General features: G+C 49.1%; 1 protein-coding gene across 1 annotated transcript; it reads right to left on the bottom strand.

Annotated features, from left to right (window-relative positions):
- Positions 1-6,906: 6,906 nt before the first annotated feature.
- Positions 6,907-17,386, bottom strand: LOC134957028 (uncharacterized). The gene is made up of 6 exons (XM_063938810.1): positions 17,119-17,386; positions 14,969-15,150; positions 14,282-14,801; positions 13,657-14,200; positions 13,448-13,573; positions 6,907-7,973 (listed from the first exon to the last, which is right to left on the bottom strand). Exons 3-6 carry the CDS (start codon positions 14,282-14,284, stop codon positions 7,495-7,497), a joined length of 1,152 nt encoding a protein of 383 aa, XP_063794880.1. The 5' UTR covers positions 14,285-14,801; positions 14,969-15,150; positions 17,119-17,386; the 3' UTR covers positions 6,907-7,494.
- Positions 17,387-17,862: the final 476 nt, after the last annotated feature.

The following is a 17,862-nucleotide window of genomic DNA, read 5'->3' as shown; positions in this document are numbered from 1 at the left end:
TTTTGCCCGGGGCGCCGCCTTCCGGAGGGCGCCGGCACCATCCGGAGGACGCCGGCACCATCGCAAGATCCGCTGCTGCTGTGCCCCCAACTGCCCGCTCTGCCGCTGCGAAGGGAAACTAGACGCTACGCGTCTAGTTTCCCTTCGTGGAGAGGACCTCTACTGTGCGGTGCGCGATGACGTCATCGTGCACCGCACAGCAAAGGTCCTCCCCACGAAAGGAACTAGACGCTACGCGTCTAGTTTCCCTTCGTGGAGAGGACCTTTTGCTGTGCGGTGCGCGAGGACGTCATCGCGCACCGCACATCATTTCAGTTGCGCTACTACTGTACAGGGGGCGTAACTGACCTCGCCCCCTGTATGAAGCCACGCCCCTCTTGCCGCCCGGGGCGCAAAAAGCCCCTGAATCGGCCCTGTTTCTCACTATAGCTTATATGTGCTTTTTGTGCATGATCTAGTCTTTGGACACAACAGCCTACCATCCTATTTGATGTAATGAATCAGGCCTGTTGGGCCTGATTCAAAGGTGTACGCGCTGAGCATACATCACAATTGTGTCCGTACAGAGTTGCAATGGTAATTTCAGGCCTAGGCAAGGTGAAGTGTATTGAAAATGGAATGGGCGGTCCTTGGCTGTGACAGGAAGTTGTCATAGCATACACATCAAGATGGTCTGCATTCTGGAAATATCATGGGCAAGTTGGTAAAAGTGGACACATACAAAGACGCTCGACTGCTGAAATAGGAGGCCATACTCGCACCTGCCATAGGGCTGGTGAACGGTTAGATAGTGCAGCCAATGGTGGTGACTATGGATGCACCAGTCTGTATTACTGTGTGTCCGTATGCTGACAGTGGGCCTCTCAGTCCTTGCACATTCGGGTGCATGGTTGTACACAATGGGGAATTTGTATAGGCATTTGTATAAAGACGCAGATGGGTGACTGCCACCAGTATCTTGGTGTATGAATTAAGGGGAGGAAAATGTGGGTTTGACATCTGTCAGTCAGGCTAGAGCTGAGGAGAAGCTTAGAGTTGAAAAGGCGTGTGCTTCATGTGGGCGGGGCGAATGGTGCTACAAAAGTTGGCCAGTCAAATACACAGGTGCTTGGTGTCTCTAGGAGAAATGTTATTTTAATATGTAGATTGTCTGTATCCTGACAAATAAAGTACATAGCTACAGATGTGTCCATTTACATCTAGCCTGCCTGCACGTTAAACAGCCTTTCTAGCCACGCCTTGCTGTGTCATGACTTGGTAGCACTGAGCATCTTTACGTACAACTTTTTCAATAAAATGCGTCTTATTCACGAAATTATGTGAATGGGACGTACAAGGAGCTTATGCTGATTAAAATGATATGTGCCATGCCTATACTCTGTGTGAGACAGCAACTGTATCTGCATACAAATTGGTACGTTACATTGCTTTCCTAGAAAACAGCCACTGACACTGTAATGTAGCATTGCGTATGCAGATGCAGACGCACATTATTTGTATCAGCAGAGTCTGCTTGTGCGTCCTATACACATAGCGATGCGAATAAGACGCATTTTCGGCTAAAAATATGCCCGATGCTAATGGAGTTTCACGGGAGTTGTCAGCTCACTCACGCCAGACGTCTGCTGCTGCGTGGCTTATTGAGGCAAGTTGTATGAGGACTTGTTTGTATTATATCAGAATTACATTGTAAGCATCATCTTAACCATTTAACTGACGATTTCCCCCCAAAAAAAAACGCTCCGAAATTGTCGGGATTTTTTATGAGTGAATTAGATGAAGAATATGAATTTAACCCTATCCAAAATGAATTTAGTTAAAAAAACAAAACAAAACATTGTGACCATTGGAAACATTGCGACCATCACGGCTTTCATTCTGAATGCCGGTATAGCCTCCAGGTACACAGGGGCAGCTTGGAGGGGGTTAATTTACACTCCCCAGCAGCTGCATTGTCTGCAGCCGCTGGAGGGGGGGGTCCTGTCCTGCTGACCGATCAGCAGTGATCAGCAGCACAGCAGTCAGTGGGGGAGAGTGCAGGGAGGCAGAGGGACCTTCTGGTCCCTCTGACAGCAGCAGCGGCGGGAAGTTTCCCTTGTGCGACAAGGTCAGATAAAGCACTTACAGGCATACGACCATACCAGGCAAGTGGTTAAAGGTGCCAGTGTCACAGTGTATAATATACATTCACTTATGCTGACATTTCAGTGTACGTTTTCATTGGATACAAATTTAGGAAATCGGAGCTTGAAGATGCAATACTTTTTCTTTTTTTTTTCCTTTTCATTTTGCTCTTTCTAGAATTTTAATGTAATTAAATGTTCTGCTTGAATCTAGATTGCTTGGAAGTTAAGCACAGATCTCTCCGTGTGTATGCCCCATAGCGTTGCGCGGCCCCACGCGTCGCTATCGCCGATGCTAGATTGGCCTCCGTGCAGGCACAATTTAGCAGGTTGCTAATTTCACCGCTGGGTTAAATGAGCGCCCGCCCCCCCCCCCCCCCCCCTTCCCGTCACCCCCCTTGCTCAGCACATATCGCTCTGTGTGCTGAACGGGGGAGAGATGTGTGCTAAGCGGTCTGGGACAGATGGCTCAGCACACCTCTCTCCCCTTGTGTACAGGGCTTAAGGCATATATTAGCTATGAATGCTTTAATCCAATCTAGTGCAGTTTCCAAGAACCTACATTTATATGCAGGGCTGGTGCAATCTCTCTCTGCATCCTAGGCAAAGCTTCAGCTTAGCGCCCCTAACCTGCAACACCCCCCCCCCCTCCTCCTCCACCCAGGGGGGAGACCCAGGTGGCCACTAGGTGTGCTGGGGTGAATTGCATCATTATACAAATACAGAGGAAAGGGACAACACTATCACTTTAAAAGTCCTTAAGTATATTGTAAACAAAGTGACAACTTTTTGTGACTTTGCTCACAATATACTTTCACTTTAGGGGGTATATGCATTATGCAATTGCTGTCGAATTCCCGAAAATGTCGAAAAACGGGACATTTTCGCCCCAAAAAAAAATTAGACAATGCAATACAGTACTTTTTGCAAAAAAACGGCTATTCCAAATTCGACTTTTTGAAATTCGACATTTGTCAATTTCGACATTTCTGCAATGGTACAAATGCGGCAATTCGACAAAAGTATATTCAATTGAAGATTGTAAATTCGACAACAGTGCTTTTAGACAGTAAATTCGTCATTTTCAATCCGCCACACTTTGCTGGCGGAATCTAATAAAAAAATTTAAAAACATGTTTTTTTTTTGTGTGTTTTTTTTTATTGGTAATAGCATATCTATTTATATTAGAAGGGATTAGGTACTTGGTTTGTCTATTTTGGAGGCACAAGTATTATTTATATATTTTTAAAAATATTTTTTTTTAAATGGAATGGTAAAAATCTGAAAAAAAAAATGCGTGGGGTCCCCCCTCCTAAGCATAACCAGCCTTGGGCTCTTTGAGCCGGTCCTGGTTGCCAAAATACGGGGAAAAAAATGACAGGGGATCCCCCGTATTTTAACAACCAGCACCGGGCTCTGCGCCTGGTCCTGGTGCAAAAAATACGGGGGACAAAAAGAGTAGGGGTCCCCCATATTTTTTGGACCAGCACCGGACTCCACTAGCTGGAAAGATAATGCCACAGCCGGGGGTCACTTTTATACAGCGCCCTGCGGCCGTGGCCTTAAATATCCAACTAGTCACCCCTAGCCGGGGTACCCTGGAGTAGTGGGGACCCCTTTAATCAAGGGGTCCCCCCCAGCCACCCAAGGGCCAAGGGTGAAGCCCGAGGCTGTCCCCCCCATCCAAGGGCTGCGGATGGGGGGCTGATAGCCTTGAGTAAAATGTAAGAATATATTTTTTGCAGAAGAACTACAAGTCCCAGCAAGCCTCCCCGCAAGCCGGTACTTAGAGAACCACAAGTACCAGCATGCGGGGGGGAAACGGGCCCGCTGGTACCTGTAGTTCTACTGCAAAAAAAATACCCAAATAAAAACAGGACACAGACACCGTGAAAGTATAACTTTATTACATACATGCTGACACACATACTTACCTATGTTGACACGCCGACTGGCCTCATCTCCAATGTCGACGTCCGGGGTACCTGAAAATAAAATTATACTCACCTAATCCAGTGTCTGGTCTTTTATTATAATCCACATACTTGGCAAAAAAAAAACAACGCATTAACCCGAACCAGACGGACTGAAAGGGGTCCCATGTTTACACATGGGACCCCTTTCCCCGAATGCAGAGACACCCCGTGACTCATGTCATAGAAAGGTCCCTTCAGCCAATCAGGAAGCGCCACTTCGTGGCACTCTCCTGATTGGCTTTGCGCGTCTGAGCTGGTAGACAGCGCATCGCACAGCTCCCTCCATTAGTTTCAATGGTGGGAACTTTGCGGTCAGCGGTGGGGTTACCCGCGGTCAAATAGAAGGGTGACACTACCAATAGCTGGAACCTCATACTATTCTCTTCCATAGGTCTTGCGGAGTATCCTTCCCAAGTGGCGCGGATGTGAAGAGACACGACATTTCCCCTGATGTTCCATGGGCGACCTACTTGTGATGTGGACCTGAACCTCCGCCATGTAGCAGACAACCCCGCTCAGGTGAGATGTATTGCCCAAAACTCCCTCTTGTCCAAAGTCACCCCGGCGTGTCCCAAGTGTAGCCCTCCGGCATTTGCAAAACTGCACATCCAATCATGCCCTGACAGCAATGCTTACGCTGCGTCAGGGAATGTTTGGATGTGTAGTTACGCAAGTGCCGGAGGGTTGCATTTGGGGCCGCTGTAACCTGCTTGTGTCATGTTGCTTGTACCTTTACCTTTTCCATAGAAGGGTGACACTACCAATAGCTGGAACCTCATACTATTCTCTTCCACAGGTCTTGCGGAGTATCCTTCCCAAGTGGCGTGGATGTGAAGAGACACGACATTTCCCCTGATGTTCCATGGGCGACCTACTTGTGATGTGGACCTGAACCTCCGCCATGTTGCAGACAACCCCGCTCAGGTGAGATGTATTGCCCAAAACTCCCTCTTGTCCAAAGTCACCCCGGCGTGTCCCAAGTGTAGCCCTCCGGCATTTGCAAAACTGCACATCCAATCATGCCCTGACAGCAATGCTTACGCTGCGTCAGGGAATGTTTGGATGTGTAGTTACGCAAGTGCCGGAGGGTTGCATTTGGGGCCGCTGTAACCTGCTTGTGTCGTGTTGCTTGTACCTTTACCTTTTCCATAGAAGGGTGACACTACCAATAGCTGGAACCTCATACTATTCTCTTCCACAGGTCTTGCGGAGTATCCTTCCCAAGTGGCTTGAATCCTCATGGATGAAAAGAGACGACAGTTCCCCTGCTGTACCATGGGCGACCTAACACAATACCACTGCATCTCATATTTAACATTGTATTTACTAATAATTTAAATAAAAACCACAGAAAACTTCTCATTTTAAAAATTTATTGAAGAAATATATAAAATTGTATTTTATTTTTTATATAAAAAATGAAATGTAATAAAACAAAAAAGTAGTTTGTTCTTCTTTACATTCTTTTCTTGTGTAGATATCTGTGGGGGGAAAAAAACATATTAAGTAAAGACAGTAATGATGTCATGTTCATTCCTTTCCCAAGAACATTTGTGGAACCACACAGCCCAGCATGACCCATTGCTGGGCTGTATGGTTCCACAAAGGTAGGCGGTCCAAAGTGGAATAGTGGTGTCAGTGGTCAGCACTTTGACACGCCTGCACTTGTGGAACCACACAGCCCAGCATGACCCATTGCTGGGCTGTGTGGTTCCACAAAGGCAGGCGGTCCAAAGTGGAATAGTGGTGTCAGTGGTCAGCACTTTGATACGCCTGCACTTGTGGAACCACACAGCCCAGCATGACCCATTGCTGGGCTGTGTGGTTCCACAAAGGCAGGCGGTCCAAAGTGGAATAGTGGTGTCAGTGGTCAGCACTTTGACACGCCTGCACTTGTGGAACCACACAGCCCAGCATGACCCATTGCTGGGCTGTATGGTTCCACAAAGGCAGGCGGTCCAAAGTGGAATAGTGGTGTCAGTGGTCAGCACTTTGATACGCCTGCACTTGTGGAACCACACAGCCCAGCATGACCCATTGCTGGGCTGTGTGGTTCCACAAAGGCAGGCGATCCAAAGTGGAATAATGGTGTCAGTGGTCAGCACTTTGACACGCCTGCACTTGTGGAACCACACAGCCCAGCATGACCCATTGCTGGGCTGTATGGTTCCACAAAGGCAGGCGGTCCAAAGTGGAATAGTGGTGTCAGTGGTCAGCACTTTGACACGCCTGCACTTGTGGAACCACACAGCCCAGCATGACCCATTGCTGGGCTGTGTGGTTCCACAAAGGCAGGCGGTCCAAAGTGGAATAGTGGTGTCAGTGGTCAGCACTTTGACACGCCTGCACTTGTGGAACCACACAGCCCAGCATGACCCATTGCTGGGCTGTATGGTTCCACAAAGGCAGGCGGTCCAAAGTGGAATAGTGGTGTCAGTGGTCAGCACTTTGACACGCCTGCACTTGTGGAACCACACAGCCCAGCATGACCCATTGCTGGGCTGTGTGGTTCCACAAAGGCAGGCGGTCCAAAGTGGAATAGTGGTGTCAGTGGTCAGCACTTTGACACGCCTGCACTTGTGGAACCACACAGCCCAGCATGACCCATTGCTGGGCTGTGTGGTTCCACAAAGGCAGGCGGTCCAAAGTGGAATAGTGGTGTCAGTGGTCAACACTTTGACACGCCTGCACTTGTGGAACCACACAGCCCAGCATGACCCATTGCTGGGCTGTGTGGTTCCACAAGGGCAGGCGGTCCAAAGTTTCTTGAATATATACATTGAAACATGGCTTTACTCACCTTGGTACGCACAACACGAACTATGCCGTCCACTTCAATTTTCCACCAAATCCTATGAATAACAATAAGCCGAAAACAAACACTAGTGAATAGTAAATTCACACAACAGTGAAAGCCTATTGTACACCAATACAAGAAGGATTTTTTTGGTTTAAAAAAAAGTGGTATCAGAATAGCTCTTTGGCCCATCATACATGTAGCCACAAGGAGCTTTCATCCGTTACCACACGCGCCCGCATACATGCCCGCGCATGTATGCCTAGACAAAGCTCCTTGGTAGTACCCGGTCACGGGTGGGGGTGCCCAACACATATAAAACAATAGTAAGAAAAAAAAACTAATGGGAGGGGGAGAAAGGGATACATGAAAAACATAACAGTAAATAAAACAATACGACCGGGCTTATGGTGGTTGTCCGTCCGGATCCTCGTCTTCCTCCTGATGGGGCGTCGATGCCCTGGGCGGCTGGGGAGTGTATTGACTTGGCCTCGGTGCCCGTGCGGGTGTAGATGTTGCGGCCGGTGTTGGTGGTGGAGGCATCTGGTGGGTGGGGTACATCCCTGTATATCCTTGGTACAGCTGTGACCGTCTATATCAGGATGGCGTCCATGTGGCTTGTGATGGCGGAAGTGGTGGATCACCAGCGTGTTGATGAGCTGGCTCTGGGAGCTTATCGTACATCATCTGCAGTGTGGTTGCGATGATCTGTTGGCTGGATGCCGAATGTCGTTGGCTCTCCGACATGTTGTCAGTGCTGTGTGCCAGGCATGATGTGTTCTCCACCAGCCGGTTGATGGATGTGGCCAGAATGTGAAGGATGTCCATAGTCTCCCTGTGATCTTCTCGTCTGGTCTTTTGCATTTCGGCCGTGCTGTCGGCATGAGCCTTTTGCATTTCAACCAGACTGTTTGCAATCTTCTCCATTGTCTTTTCAATGGCGTCCAGTCTGGTTTCAACGACATTCGTGTAAGTATCCTGGCGGGAAGTAATGTGGGATGCCAGGGTGTGTACCCTCTGAACATTTGAGGGATCCTGACTTTCCTGTACGTCTGCCACCAATTGCATTTGTGCAGCTGAAAAGAAAATTAGAAATTATTATACACATTCATACATTTGTTTGAAGGCTCACAATTTGTTAGGTTCCTGGTGCTCAGAACAAGGGAGATGTTATGAAGCGAGTCCAGAGCACCAGGACGGAATGCTGGGAAAGGGGAATGGAAAGGGAATAGCCCCTGGCGCCCTATCTCCGTTGTCTCACCCGTGCTGTCAGTACACTCTTGCGAGACTATGGTTGCTTGAGCCCATGGCAGCCGCGTTTGAAGGGCGGATTACGTCTGCCCAACTTCGATGCCCCCTCAGGTCTTAATGAGAGACAAAGAGTGAACCGAGACAGGGTGATAACAAGGGGCCCTCTGACTAAACAACAAGGCCAGGGGCTACTAACAAACCTAAAACCAAAGTATGTGCGGCTTGCCGCCAAAGGAAAAGAACAACAAAGGAAATGCTGACCACACACCGACACAATACTCGTGTACCGGCGGTGACAGCATAAGCAGAACCCTCTGCAAAACACCAGTGACAGAAATAATAAGGGAATACAGCGGCCTACGCCAACGGACGCGGCCGTGCCGCTACTCACGGAACCGCTACGAATACTGGCAAACGGACAGGAACTCCCAATGCTGCCGACACAGACTCTCAGAACTGGAGGACAGGCAGAATCCCAAACGACAGACCGGTGGACACCAAGAAGCCAGAAACTTGCACAGGCAAAGGTACTGGACCTCAGGACAGGAACGCCTCACGGCAGGACACGGGATCAGACATAGGAATCGACACAGGGACTGACACAGGAAGCTCAGGAACTAGCAGGAACCAAGCTCAGAACTCAAGCAGACTGAAAACCCAGGAATATCACCAGCATCTGCGAACGGCAATCAGCCAGCATATAACAGAGAGGCCTAATTAATAATCCCATGCAGCTGCCTTGTTGCACGATTTAAAACTGACCAGATGCAATTAGCAGCCAGGTGAGGCTGAACACAAGGGAACAAGCTGCAATTACACAGACTCACCAGCGGCAGCAGACAAGAGTATTCTAAAACAGAGCAACAGGAAATCCTGGCATGCAAGACAACTTTATAAACATAAAATAGGAATGAACCACTACCTGTGGTTCATAACAATATCCCCTCCTTAAGGGTGAGCTCCGAGCACCCCATGACACCTACGGGGAACATAAACAGAAGTAAAACATGAAATACAGAACAAAACTGCAAAACAGGAATGAGCCACAGCCGTGGCTCATAACATCACCCCCCCCTTGAGGAGGGGTCAAAAGACCCCAAAATTTAGACTATCCAGAACAAGGGATACAAAAAAAAAAACCTGACACACTGGTCTAACAGACAAGAAAACAAAAAAACAAGTTGTAGCAACAACTTGTAACAGTGCCCTCCCCTTGATGGTGGCCACTGGACACAAGACAAGGAAAAAAAAAATCTTTTTTTTTTTTTTTTTTTAAATCAAGGCAAGAGTCAAAAAATTATTTCTTTTTCTTCTTCTTCTTTTTACAAAGCTCTTTAGGTCTGACCAAGGTAATTCCCCAAACATTGTCTGAGCTGATGGTACCACCCAGCAAGGCTGCGTTCAAATCAGAGACAGGTTTCTTACCCTTGGGAGCTGAACTTTCTGGCAAAGTACTATTATTAGAAGAAGAAGTCAGAAAAGCACATCCTGCAGTCAAAACAACGGGCTGAGACTCTTGTGCTGAGTTTGCAGTATTTGGTGGACTCTCAGCAGACAAGACGGCTGACCTAGATGAACCTGAATCAATTTCTTTGGAACCATATCTTTTAATAATTGCATCACTGAATGCTGGGGGATCCTGAAGAATGGGATCTTCAGCTTTCATTAAGCTGGTCGCCCACTCAAAAGGCTCTCCTCTAAAAGAATAAATCAGATAGAGCACAAGGTTCTCTGGAGTGATGCCCAGAAATGGTCTAGACAACATAATAATGTAATAGTGTTTGTAAAGCGCCAGAAATTGGGCTAAGTCCCCATCAAAGATTATGGATGTTGAGATATCAGAGTCAGGATCTGTTTCCTTCTCATCTGACTGACTGGAGTGCTTTGCTAGGACCTGGTCACTATTGACCTTACTCGAGGCTGAGACTCTCTGAACCCCACCCGGGGCTGAGACTTTCTGAACCCCACCCGGGGCAGTGACTTTCTGAACCCCACCCGGGGCAGTGACTTTCTGAACCCCACCCGGGGCAGTGACTTTCTGAACCCCACCCGGGGCAGTGACTTTCTGAACCCCACCCGGGGCAGTGACTTTCTGAACCCCACCCCGGGGCAGTGACTTTCTGAACCCCACCCGGGGCAGTGACTTTCTGAACCCCACCCGGGGCAGTGACTTTCTGAACCCCACCCGGGGCAGTGGCCTCCGGGAACCCCGCCGGGGCAGTGGCCTCCGGGAACCCCGCAGGGGCAGTGGCCTCCGGGAACCCCGCAGGGGCAGTGGCCTCCGGGAACCCCGCAGGGGCAGTGGCCTCCGGGAACCCCGCAGGGGCAGTGGCCTCCGGGAACCCCGCAGGGGCAGTGGCCTCCGGGAACCCCGCAGGGGCCAGCACCTCGGATTCTTTTACTGGGACCGGGCCGTTGGCGTCCCTGACTGGGATCGGGCCATCGGCCTCCCTCTCTGAGTCGATAATTATCGAAAGTTCTCCCGGGACTATGACTTCCGGGACTTTTGCTGAAGCAATAACTTTCAGATCCTCCACTAATGCTATGCTTCTTAAGTTCTTTCCTGGGGAAGCGACTTCTAGACCCTTCTTTGGGGCTGCGTCTCTCGAGACCCCACTTGGGGATATTACTTCAAAGATCCCTTCTGGGGTTTTGCTTCTCGAGTTCCCTTCAAGAACTATGGTTTTAGAGACCCTTTCTTGGGTTGCGCTTTTCAAGTCCCTACCTGGGGTGACAGCTTCTGAGACCCCTTCCGGTATGGACACCTGAACTATAATATTTGATGTCCCTCTATAAGCTAGGGCATCGGGTACCGCTCCAGCACTCTGGGCATCGGGTACCGCTCCAGCACTCTGGGCATCGGGCACCACTCCAGGACCCTGGGCTACGGGCACCACTCCAGGACCCTGGGCTACGGGCACCACTCCAGGACCCTGGGCTACGGGCACCACTCCAGGACCCTGGGCTACGGGCACCACTCCAGGACCCTGGGCTACGGGCACCACTCCAGGACCCTGGGCTACGGGCACCACTCCAGGACCCTGGGCTACGGGCACCACTCCAGGACCCTGGGCTACGGGCACCACTCCAGGACCCTGGGCTACGGGCACCACTCCAGGGGCTTGCAACTCCGCTTCCACAGGAACCTCAAGAGAGGAGAAAAACATTATTTTTTGATTCCTGAATCTATAATGGGGCTCCCTTGCCCAAGGACCCCAATTATAGGACAGAGCTTTTTAGTGTGGGTTGTGTGACAAGTACCTCTGCCACAGTAGAGACAGGAGTAGGTCTTGTATCCTGACTCAACTTGGCCAGAGGGCAAGACTCGTCACCACACTTTGGCTTGCGCAACTCACAGGTCTGCAGATAGTGGCCTAAACCCCCACAATATAGGCATAAGTTTAAGTTTCTGCGACGCAGACGCTCCTCTTCTGAGAGCCTGGGCCGCAGAAAACTTTTAAACCTTTTCTTTTCAATTAAACCAGAGGATTCTCTTGTCACCATACTGTGAACAAGAGTCTCTTTAGAGATAGATGTACTCTCAACGACTTCTGGCAAAATGAGCAAGATTTTAGTCAGAAGGTTTTGCAGTTGCTTTAGGGATTGCTGCAAAACTTCTAGTCGCTCTGGTCTCAAAGCACTGAATACAGAGTTCAGGGCTGCGAGAGATGCCTGCAGGGCTTGCATAGTAGACATAGGAGGATTTAAAACTACTAGACAGGACAAGACAAGACAAGGCAAGGCAAGGCAAGACAAGACAAGACAAGGCAAGACTAAATTTTGCTAAACAAAACAAGACTTTTTTTTTTTAAACACCGGACTGGATTCGGACTGGATTCTAAACACCGGACTGGATTCTAAACACCGGACTGGATACTAAACACCGGACTGGATTCTAAACACCGGATTCTAACACCGGACTGGATTCTAACACCGGACTGGATTCTAACACCGGACTGGATTCTAACACCGGACTGGATTCTAACACCGGACTGGATTCTAACACACTGAAATCTAGACAGGACTGGATTCTAGACTAGACACTGGACCAAAAAAGAAAAAAAAAGTTTTATTTCTTTTTTGTGGTATGGCTGGTGATAATGTTAGGTTCCTGGTGCTCAGAACAAGGGAGATGTTATGAAGCGAGTCCAGAGCACCAGGACGGAATGCTGGGAAAGGGGAATGGAAAGGGAATAGCCCCTGGCGCCCTATCTCCGTTGTCTCACCCGTGCTGTCAGTACACTCTTGCGAGACTATGGTTGCTTGAGCCCATGGCAGCCGCGTTTGAAGGGCGGATTACGTCTGCCCAACTTCGATGCCCCCTCAGGTCTTAATGAGAGACAAAGAGTGAACCGAGACAGGGTGATAACAAGGGGCCCTCTGACTAAACAACAAGGCCAGGGGCTACTAACAAACCTAAAACCAAAGTATGTGCGGCTTGCCGCCAAAGGAAAAGAACAACAAAGGAAATGCTGACCACACACCGACACAATACTCGTGTACCGGCGGTGACAGCATAAGCAGAACCCTCTGCAAAACACCAGTGACAGAAATAATAAGGGAATACAGCGGCCTACGCCAATGGACGCGGCCGTGCCGCTACTCACGGAACCGCTACGAATACTGGCAAACGGACAGGAACTCCCAATGCTGCTGACACAGACTCTCAGAACTGGAGGACAGGCAGAATCCCAAACGACAGACCGGTGGACACCAAGAAGCCAGAAACTTGCACAGGCAAAGGTACTGGACCTCAGGACAGGAACGCCTCACGGCAGGACACGGGATCAGACATAGGAATCGACACAGGGACTGACACAGGAAGCTCAGGAACTAGCAGGAACCAAGCTCAGAACTCAAGCAGACTGAAAACCCAGGAATATCACCAGCATCTGCGAACGGCAATCAGCCAGCATATAACAGAGAGGCCTAATTAATAATCCCATGCAGCTGCCTTGTTGCATGATTTCAAACTGACCAGATGCAATTAGCAGCCAGGTGAGGCTGAACACAAGGGAACAAGCTGCAATTACACAGACTCACCAGCGGCAGCAGACAAGAGTATTCTAAAACAGAGCAACAGGAAATCCTGGCATGCAAGACAACTTTATAAACATAAAATAGGAATGAACCACTACCTGTGGTTCATAACAATATCCCCTCCTTAAGGGTGAGCTCCGAGCACCCCATGACACCTACGGGGAACATAAACAGAAGTAAAACATGAAATACAGAACAAAACTGCAAAACAGGAATGAGCCACAGCCGTGGCTCATAACACAATTCTATATTTACTTACACAGGGATGTAGAAACAGCAGGCTGCTGCACTTCCACCTCGTCATCCTCTGACGAATCCTGTAGGAGATCCGGCCTGTAGAAGGGACCAATCCCCGACGCTAGTCCTCTGCTGGTCCGTGGCACCTCTGTTTGCAATAGAAAAAAAAAATTAACGTTAATAAACTATACAAAACTGTTACACCCCCCCCCCCCAAAAGTAAATACAAACCTTCTCCATCCTGAGGTGCCGCTACTCCAGGAGCTTCGCTTGTCCTCAATTCTGGAGACTTTTCAAGGGTCCGGCTGGATACTTCTGCACGGCTGTCTTCAAACCCAAGAAAAGTCTCATCCGTTAACCCTGTAGACTCAAACAGTTCGGGTGATGGGTCCACAAGGGTAGTGTCTTGTTGAGGCTCTTCGGTCACAGTCCCAGAGCTCCTGGAGAGATGAGCTGGTGATGGCCTGCGCGCAGGAGCTGTAGTTTGGCGCCCATCTGGTGGTGTGGTCGCCGACGGTGTCTGGCGCACAGGTGACGTTCTGCGCGCTGATGTCTGGCGCGCAGGTGATGGTCTGCGTGCTGACGACGTCTGGCGCGCAGGTGACTTAGTTTCTACGCGATGACGATGTGTGGCGCGCAGGTGATGATCTGCGCGCTCCCGATGCTTGCTGCGCAGGTGATGGTCCGTGCGCTGCTGTCGATGCCTGCTGCGCAGGTAATGGTCCGAGCGCTGGCGATGTCCTGCGCGCAGGTGATGTCCTCTGGGCAGGCGTGTCTGTGGAAAAAAAAAAACACATTAGCAAATACGAAAAAAAAAAAAAAAGATTTAGAACAGCTCATCTGAATGTATTCTTACCATCAGGCCTCCTTTTGGACTGCTTGTCTCCCGCCGTCTTCCGTCTTCTGGGCGGTTCTTCCTCCTCGGGAAAGCCAGCAGGACGGCTAGAGTCCACACCTCCGCGAACTCCTTCGACCATGGCAGGGTTCATGCGCCTTCTAATAACGTTCTCCCAGGGTATCCACTTCAGATTGAGAGCCGGACCACCTCCCGTAGCTGTCTCATGTCGGCGCTGAATCCCCATCTTCTTCTTGGTCTGTCTGCGGCAATCACTGTACCGCTTCATGCAGTTTCTGGTGCTCCGGCGGTTTCCAGATACTGCAGTGACTTGTCTCGCGATGGCATCCCAGATGTTTTGCTTGGTCTTAGCTGCTGTGGTCTGTGCCCTTGGTCCATACAGAACGTCGTAGGACCTGTCGACGCCATCCACTAGGGCACAGTTTTCCGCCTCAGTGTATCTGGGTCCACGCGGCTTCTTCGGTCCTGCATCTTCACCAGAGGCTTCCTCCTCCGACTGCTCCTCTGGCTGGCTTCTTGCCTTTAGGGATTAGAAAAAAAACATGCATTTACTAAGATCGGTATGTACCTGTGAGTGTCAGTATCCCTGGCAGTGCGCAAAGATACCTGTAGGTGTTCATGGCAGTGCGCAAACTAGGGTGTGTCAAGTTGGATGCTATTGTGTCTGCAGGTGTTGTCAGTATTTACCTTTCTAGGCTTTTTCTTTGACTTCTCCATTTGGTCCCTTGACGACCGCGGCTGGTCACTGCATGCCTGGTCGGTCGTATCCTCCTCCTGGGTCGGCTCCCACTCCTCGTTGCTATGCAGGGAAAGTTCTTCTGAGGGGTGGGGGGAATGGTGGGATCGGGGCCGCTTGTCTCTGGACATCTCTGTTGTAAAAAGAAAAAATATATATTTTTACAAATTTAACACACATTACAAAATTACATGCAACCACATGTCATGCTGCTGGGACCCTAGTTCTCAAGCAGGACCAAACACACATAAAAAAAAAATAAAAAAAAAATAGAAAAAACAAAACAGCCAAATAAGCCAAAACCCCCGTACAAGCATCCCTGCACATACTGGAGGTCAACAATGGCTGACACACACACAAAATGGCTGACACACACAAAATGGCTGACACACACAGTCACCCCAAACAAGCCAAAAATCATCCCTGCACATGCTGGAGGTACACCAGTGCTAAAATAGGAGCAAAAAAACATGTTTGGCAAACAAACGACATGACATGTCGACCGCATGGCTGACACAAACTTGCTCCAAGTCACCCCAAACAAGCCAAAAAGCATCCCTGCACATGCTGGAGGTACACCAGTGCTAAAATAGGAGCAAAAAAACATGTTTGGCAAACAAACGACGTGACATGTCGACCGCATGGCTGACACAAACTTGCTCAAAGTCACCCCAAACAAGCCAAAAAGCACCCCTGCACATGCTGGAGATACACCAGTGCTAAAATAGGAGCAAACAAACCAGTTTTGGCAAACAAACGACATCACATGTCGACCGCATGGATACTGACACACTCTAAAATCACCCCAAACAAGACAAAAAACATCCCTGCACATGCTGGAGGTACACCAATGCAAAAGCATGACCCAAAAAGTCATTTTATGAAGAAGAAAAAAAACCGTGAAAAACTACCCCAAAACAGAAAACTACCCCCCAAAAAATGCAGCAATACAAGCAGGAGCTAAGTATACACATACCTGCACTCATATATATACATACCCCAAACACCCCAAAGACATACCCCAAACACCCCATGTACACCTCATGGCAACCCCCACTACACAAACACATACATGCAACACCAGACCCACATGTGGAACTTACCTAAAAATGTAGAAATCGCTCCAAAATTGACTCTCCTCTGGGGTAACAGGTATCCTCCTGTCTGTCCTGGATTAAAGCCTGCTGGGTGTCCAAACGATACCACAGCAAACAACCAATTTGCTAGCTCTGCACCTCCTCACACCTCTCTGCAGGTTCACAAAATGGCTGCTGAGCACGCAGCAAACAAGCCCTAATAAAGGGCTGAAAACGGCGGGAAGTCGAATTCAGGACGCCCACTACTCGACGATTGGTCCGTTATTCGCCAAGGGGAGTGTCGAATGCGTTTTGTATTGCATATGGTGAATTCATGGTCCCGGCGGGAGGGCTGCGGCTGTCGAGTACAGTCGAATTTTTAAACTGACGAAAAAAAGGCGCAATTCGTCCGGAATTGCATATACCCCTAGGAGTCCTTGAGCGTCATCTATTCTTTATGTATACACGCTAGCCAAGATGTTAGGAATCATATAGGACACTAAGGCCAAATTCACTTTATTTTTTCTATATATACTGTATATGGGGTCTGGTGGAAATATTTCATTGGGGTTGGTATGGGATGCTGGCTGTCAGAATACCGACAGCGTCATCCCGGCCACAATAATCCCAACATTTTGAATGAAATGAATTAACCCTACCCCTTCCTCTCTCCCCGCAGCCCAACGCTAACTCTCTCTGGCATACTGACATTCAAGATGCCGGCTGTCGGGATTCCGCCAGGTTTTGGGATTCCAGTGTCGGTATTCTAAACGACTGCATCCCTTTTAATTATATGTGTATACATACATATATACTCACAGGCATACATTTATTTGTATGCTCCTTATTGTGTTCCACCCTCCCATCTGTAAGTTCATTACTGACCCCCCTCCTCCTCCATTTGTACTGTATTGTGCCCCAGTACCTGTGTTTTCCTTATTATGCTGTTTACAAGTGCAAACCACCCATCGGGCTGTAAGGTCTGTTCTGTCTGTGGTCCCGCAGAACCCCTATGGGTTACTTACCCTTAAGCTGTTTTTCATGTTTTTTCCTCGGCATTGGTAGGATACCTCTTGCAGGCGGCAGCAGCATTACAGAGACATCCTTCAGTTTTTTGCTAGATGAATTCAGTGGCGCCCTGCAGATGCCGGCATCCCTAGACAGCCACCTAAAGCTGCCTAATGTTAGAGCTGGCTTTGACTGTAGGAATGGAGCAGTTACAGCAGGGACGTGCAGTCAGGGGAGGCAGTGCCTCCCCTGTCATAATCAGGGACGGATCTAGACTTTTCTTTTAGGGGTGGCGGTTTACTGTTTAATCTTGACTCCTCCCCTCTCTAGTCCCAACTCCTCCCATCTACAATCCTAACTCCTCCTCTCTCAATTCCTGAAAAACTGAACTTTTTGAGTGAGACTGAGATAGTGCTTTGTGATTGTTCTATGTACATGTGACTTTGCTCTGGGGTAACTGTATTTATTAGCCCTAGTACTCACACACCTGCAAGTGAGGGGCATATGCTCTGTAACCCTTGCTCTCCTGGCTCCTCTGTGCTGCTGTGGTATAGGCTGCAGCACAGTGTTCTGCCTCAGGCTCTCCCTGGAGAGCTCGCTTCAGCTCAAAAGTGGGTGTGGCTATGACTGTGTTACGGGGGGGCGGTCACCCCCTTCGCCCCCCCCCCCCCTAAATCCGGCCCTGGTCATAATGCTTCAAATAATACAAAGAAGATACTTATAACACATATTCTGTGTTATATATATCTTCTTTGCATTTT

This window comes from Pseudophryne corroboree, chromosome 9 (assembly GCF_028390025.1).
Source record: "Pseudophryne corroboree isolate aPseCor3 chromosome 9, aPseCor3.hap2, whole genome shotgun sequence".
NCBI lineage: Eukaryota > Metazoa > Chordata > Amphibia > Anura > Myobatrachidae > Pseudophryne > Pseudophryne corroboree.
Note: the sequence above shows the minus strand (reverse complement) of the source record. Positions and strands in the feature narration are given on the sequence as shown.